The following is a 6,522-nucleotide window of genomic DNA, read 5'->3' as shown; positions in this document are numbered from 1 at the left end:
AATCGAGTAAAGTATGATCTCTCACCATTTATTTCATATGTGAGACCAAAAATAAATATGAAAAAGAAACTATTCAAAGGTAAAAGATCATAATTTACTCTTTAAAGTAAAATTCAAACTTTAGAGGATTCAAATCCAACAATTGAGTACTATATGTGTTTGTCCATATTTTTATGTCAGTATTTTTTTATTTGTTATTGACAAAAAAAATAAGAACATGAATTGATTTGTTTAGCAGGATTAAATATCAAATTTTTTTATGTATTTAAAAATTAATAAAACTAAAATGTCCAATCTTAAAAATCTCGTGAACTAATTTGAATAATTGCTCTATTTTTAATATTTATTCAACTGTACAAAAAAAATCAGACAAAGTTCAAGCAAGCATAAGCCTACGTCTAAACCAGAGAGTTGCCATTAACCCGGTTCGCCAAGTCTAAGCTCTTCTCACTTCACTCTCTCTCTCCTACTCATACACACACAACAATGGCGGCACTGAAGCTTTTCCTCTCCCAAGCTCGCCGCCACCATTTCCTCTTCAAACACCCTTCGCGCTTCCACTCCCCATTCTCCCTCACCTCTCACAGACCCCTCTCTTCTTCCTCGCCACTACCACAAGATCAACAAGACTCACCGAACCCACCACAAGACCCTCCTCAAAGGAGACCCTCCTTCCAATCCGTCCCAATCCAGCCCGTTTCCTACCCTCTCAAACCCAAAGACCCGGCACCCCAACAAACCGAATCCTCAGAGCCTCAGTTCCCCCGCGAACGCCCGCCCCCGCCTCCTCCTCGCCGCCCGGTGTCGGCCGAGGGCCAGGAGGAGTCGCAGCGGGGATGGACAAGGGAGGACATTCGGTACGTGAAGGACGCGCCTTCGATTGAGCCGGTTTCTTATGCTCCGAGAGTGGCGCCGCTGCCGGAGGATAAGGTCGGCGATGATCCGGGTGTTGTGACCGCGGAAGAGAGGAATGAGGAAGCGGAGAAAGAGAGGAGGATGCTTGAGGTTGAGGATGAGATAAGGAAGAAGATGGAGGAGGAGAAGATGAAGGTGCCTTTTCCGATGCTGATCATGCCCAAGCGCAATGAGACTCCCCCTGTCCTTGATTTGAACGAGGCCATTCGCCAAGTTAAGGTTGGTTCATATGTTCTTGTTATCGAAATTGCAGTTTTGAATTCATTTCTGAGTTTGATTTCCATTCGCTGTGTTTGGATAACTGTTTTAGTGCATGCTTGGTATGTATATCTTAAAATCAATTTCAAGAAAAATTAATCCATACACACACTTAGATTGACATTGACATTGTATCAGGTGTGCTGCCAGGTGCGTTTTAGTAATTTCTTTATGAGATAGTGGATGGGGAAGGGAACAGATTTTGATTTGAAGAAGGAAAAATGACGATGTTTCAGATTTTCTCTTTTTCATTTGCCTTTAGACTCCCAAATATAGGTGGTTAGGTTGTGTAGATTTCTTATGTTCTTTCTTCAGTGAATATTCATCTTGGGATCCATGTAGCCTACCCTATGGGAGAAGGATTAGTTATTGGTGTTGCTGACTTGCTTTTGCTTCAGTAGGATTTGTTCTGTGCCCAAGTTTAGTTGTAGGTGATTGGTGCTAATAGAGAAGGTAGAGGTTGGAAAAAAAATTATTTGATTAGTTTTGGCTGCCTTAGCAACTTGTATAGACCATTGAAAATAGTACTTTTCTGAGATAACTTGTAAGTTATGCATTTTGAGAAGTAAAAAAAGGGAAAATAAAAATCTTTTGTGAGACTAGGGTAAACACTAGTAGGTCATTTCTTTCCAGACAGCAATCTATACTGAAATTCTACATTTAAGTGGACTTAAAATTATTGCTGCTAGTAGGTAGCATGTAGGTATATAATATGCATTTATCTGTCTCTTCCTATAAAAGTTAGTGTAGTAATATAGCAATAGAAGTTGTAGAAGTAACAGCCATAAGTCATAGATATATCATATATGGATGGAGAAGTGTACTAATGTTACTTTCTTTCTGAGAGGACAATAATAAAATTCTGGTGGGATTTAAATTTAACACTGCTATACTGTGTAGATACCTGCAAAACATGTAAAAAAGTGACTTTAATTTTAGGTGTTGCGAAAATTGTTTAGCCACCATAGCCGCTGTAGGCATAGGCACCATAGACTACATATATATTCAAATTTTTCAAGTAGTGTAACAACATAATTGTGCCCTCTTTCCTTTTTTTCCCTTTTTTTGGGGTGTGCAATTTGTAAATTATTGGATTTTAAAGTTTTGCTTGGTGCCAGTTGCTATTTTTTGGTATGGATTCTACTTATTGGCCGTCGGCCTCCTGCTGATCCTTTGAATGAATCTTCTTGAGTTCTTGACTTCTTATATTAAATGATCCACGACTTACTATTATTTGAATATATTTTAAATATTGTTCAGGTCAGTGCCAAGGCAAAGTTTGATGAAACTGTTGAAGCACATGTAAGATTGGGTATTGATTCAAAGCGAACAGAACTGGTATGAGTCAGTATATATCAATTCCATTTCTTTTAACTGTCCCACATCTTGTTTGCGTGGCTATCTTTTTTAAGTTGGCATATCGGCTTGAGCTTTGAAAGTATGACTTGTTGTCCATATTTTACATATATCGTATGAGTGGTAGTCTCAATACATCAAAGAGAGAATATGATTATTATCCCACTGATTAAGCAAATTCCTTCTTTATACGTATAACTGCCATGTGATAAGAAGACTGCCTGTAGGACTTCAAATTATCCACTTCGAATCACCTATCATATATGCTTGTATGTGCTTCATTAATAGTTAAATTTTGAGGTCCAATTTACATTATATTTACCAAACATGGAACATCTGCATGTTTTTATTTTGATACTAGCGTTAGCTTTGCATGGGATTTTTTTTCCTAAAGAATATATAAATATTATATTTGACTGAGATAGTCCTTTTAAAGCTTTTTTGGTTCTTTGTTGGACCAGGAAAGAGTGAAGAAATTTATTATCCTTGATGCTTGTGGTACAAAACTGCTCTAACATTGCTTCAGTCAAACTCATTTGCCCAATCCCCGGGGGAAGGGGAAAGAAGGGGGGGGGGGGGGGGGTCTTAACTGTTCTAAGCATTGCATGCTTTAAATGATTTATTATGTTGAGTGCATTTCTTTCAAAAAAAAAAAAAAAAAAAATCAGGACTGCTAAGTGAAAATGATATTTTTTATTCTTTTGCTTCTACATCCATATCATTGCGGTCTTGTTATATGGTGTTCTGTTAATTCATTCCTCCTGAAGATAATGGTTTCAACTGTGGCAGGCAGTTCGTGGTACTGTGATTCTGCCTCATGGTGCTCCAAAGGTAACCTGTGATTATTAATTACTGCATATAATGCTTGGTTTGTAGTCTAATTATTTATATCTTTCAGGCCGTCAGTGTGGCTGTTTTTGCAGAAGGGGCAGAAGCAGAAGAAGCTAGAAATGCTGGAGCTGATATAGTTGGTGGCAAAGAACTTATTGAGGAGATTGCTAGTAATGAACTGATCTCTCTCTCTCTTCTGTGTGTGTGTGTGTGTGTATTGTTCATCATATGAATTGGTATTATATCTTTTTCCCATTATAGTTTTTTCCCTTGAGATTCAGATTTTCATAGTTTTTGACATGTCAAACTCGGGCGTGCTGATCTGGGAAAATGTGTTTTGTTCATCACATGCTTATGTTAGTTATGAGACATTTGTGTGCCATTAGTTATGCAGAGGAGATATTAAGCTTATCTTCCATGCTTTAGCAATGATAACTTTTTAGTTTTAATGCCAATAATATAAAATCCTAAGCTGTGTGTTAGGCTTTTTTGTTTTTTGTGCATATGTTATTCATATCTAATAGAATTTGTATTTGTATTAATTACTACAGGTGGTAATAATAAACTTAAAGTTGACAAGTGCTTCTCAACTCCTGGAATGGCACCTCATCTTGGAAAGGTATTTTGAATCTGTCATCTGAATGATTGGTTGGTTTTTCTGAAATATGAAGCTTATGCGAACTATTATGCAGATAGCACAATATCTTAGAAAGCGCAGGCTGATGCCAGACAAGAAAGTAACCTTTTCCAATGCTTATTGACTTTCTAATTTTCTTTTTGAACGGCACGGCATGAGTAGATCGTATTGACTCGTGATTGCTATATGTTTTACAGCTTGGTACTCTGACTAGTGATATTGCTGGTCAGCTGAAAGAACTAAGGCAAGGTCGCGTCGAGTTTAAGATGGAAAGTAAATCAATTTTGCATATTGGAGTGGGAAAGGTGAAATCATGTTCTCCTTGAACTCCATATGTGAATTGCTATGCTGCACGGGATGTAATCTTATACTTAAAATTACTATCTGCAGGTAAGCTACAAAGAAGAGGCTTTACGAGAGAATATTGGCGCATTTATGAATGCTGTTTTGCTTGCCAAGCCTGCTGGCTTAAAGAAGAGTAAGTAGCACATATACTTGTGCTATTGTTTTTTTTTTATCTCAGGAGAAAATATGATATACCATTACCTACTGGGAAAGGAAATTTTCAATGTTTTAGCTCCTGAAATAGTGGAGTTGCATGTTAATAGTTGGTCACAAAAAATAACCTAGCACACTAAAAAGTTAAGTCTAAAATTTTTTTAAACACTCCCATGTCTCAACCTTGGTGGCGAACACAAGAATTTGACCTGTATGAAGACTACAATGTATATATATAAGACTGTTAATATTGAAAGCACATAAATAACGTATACTGGTATTGTAGTTTTACTGTTATAATGGAAGATTTCACTTGGTTTTTCAGTGAAATGTTGATCTTATCTATATAATTGATAGCATTTAAGCTGGATTCTCTAACATAAATCACAGTATTTTGACATGTTCTTAAGTCAGATTTATCCTTTGCACTAATGCTGATATTTCTTTTTGAATTACATAGCTTAAGCCTGTGGTTTTCCTGGAATCCTGTTGTCACCTTCCATGATTGGTTGGATACTTGTGTTTATTTTTCTTACAACTGGGAAAGTCATTGGAATAAATTGATAACTGAAAATTCAGGTTATTACCCTTGCCGTGCATTGGAAGAAATTCTGTAGCTGTTAACATAAACTAGGTTCTAGATTTTAAATAAACAATATGATATCATTTTAAGACAACCATGAGTATGACTGAGAAAGGTTAAGGATATTATATTATCAAAATTAGGTTTATTGTAGGGCAAGCTTACTGTAGAGAATGAGACATTGATAGTTCATTAGGTGCATGTGATGGTAATGCAGATTCACACAGATATTCACATATTTGGAATGATGATTCTGTTTTGCATGGAGGATTAAACTTCGAATGCTTGATTCTGGTTTTATTTTGTTTAACATGATCACCAAGTTCATGTGTTAGTGTTACATTTATTTCTATTATCCGACACTTTTCTTTTTTTCTGATCAGCTTCCAAATATGCTGGGTATGTGCTTTCTGTCCATCTAAGCAGCACGGTAAGCTCGAATTTATTTTCATTTCTAATCTATTTTACTTCACCACTATCTTGGCCTTTGCTTAGCCACCAGAATATTATAGAAATGAATCATCTCCTGATGCTACATTGCCTTGTTGCCTGATTCCTTCTACTAGTCCTAGGTTTGATGGACTATACAGTTCAGAAATTTTTATTATCTTGGAATATTTGTGCTATGACGATCATCAATTCAGAAAAACTGATAATGCACATTTTCTCAATTCTTGTATATCTGCTTTCTTTCTTTCAAGCTGCCAAGTCAGTGCAATGTTGTTGTTGTTGCAGATGGGGCCAGGAGTACCTGTTTCAATACAATCGCTATCCAAAGCAGCCGATAATTACAGGAAAGTGCACGTGGTATGAGGCAGTGGATGAGGGGCTGTTATTATGGGCTCTCAACATGACTTATAAGTTTTGGTAACAAAATGTTTGCTTAGTTTTTCTGTTTATTACCTTGATTTTAGGTGGTTTCATTTTAGATGTATGTGTCAATAATTACTTGGAATAGTGACATTTTTGTGCGAACTAGTGACCTTGTAAAATATAGGTTACCGAATTTGGTTTAAAGAAAAACATTGAGCTGACGTTTTGGTCGCTAGTGTCCGGGTTTAGCTAGTGGCATGCTTGCTGATCTTTAATCTTAATGATTTTTTTTTTTTCAAATTGGAATTTGAAGATCACTTGGGAGTTAATGTGATATGTTACATGATGACATCTGCTAATAAAGTCTAAACTTGGTTTGAAGAAAAAAAATGCTTAATAGTAAACATTGGTCATCAAATTAGGTATTATGTATTCGTGTGTATTTAATTATAGGTGTTGTTTTACTCATTCTTTTTAACAAAGTGTCGAGTATAAAAGTAATCATTCTTTTTTTTTTTTGCGGTAGAACAGTATATTTTTCATGAGCACATACCATTATAAATTTTAGACTTTTATTTCGGTTTTGATTATAAACTAGCTTTTAATCTGTGCATCCGTTGTTAAATAAATG

The 6,522-nt window shown here is 36.0% G+C and overlaps 1 protein-coding gene across 1 annotated transcript; it reads left to right on the top strand.

Moving 5' to 3' along the window:
- Window positions 1-408: 408 nt before the first annotated feature.
- Window positions 409-6,187, top strand: LOC130940360 (uncharacterized). Its single transcript, XM_057868472.1, has 10 exons — window positions 409-1,134; window positions 2,434-2,511; window positions 3,319-3,360; window positions 3,428-3,530; window positions 3,912-3,979; window positions 4,053-4,097; window positions 4,195-4,302; window positions 4,388-4,475; window positions 5,462-5,508; window positions 5,814-6,187. Exons 1-10 carry the CDS (start codon window positions 487-489, stop codon window positions 5,889-5,891), a joined length of 1,305 nt encoding a protein of 434 aa, XP_057724455.1. The 5' UTR covers window positions 409-486; the 3' UTR covers window positions 5,892-6,187.
- The last annotated feature ends 335 nt before the right edge of the window (window positions 6,188-6,522 follow it).

Source organism: Arachis stenosperma, chromosome 7 (assembly GCF_014773155.1).
Source record: "Arachis stenosperma cultivar V10309 chromosome 7, arast.V10309.gnm1.PFL2, whole genome shotgun sequence".
NCBI classification, from domain to species: domain Eukaryota; kingdom Viridiplantae; phylum Streptophyta; class Magnoliopsida; order Fabales; family Fabaceae; genus Arachis; species Arachis stenosperma.
This window is presented reverse-complemented; position numbering and strand designations above follow the sequence as displayed.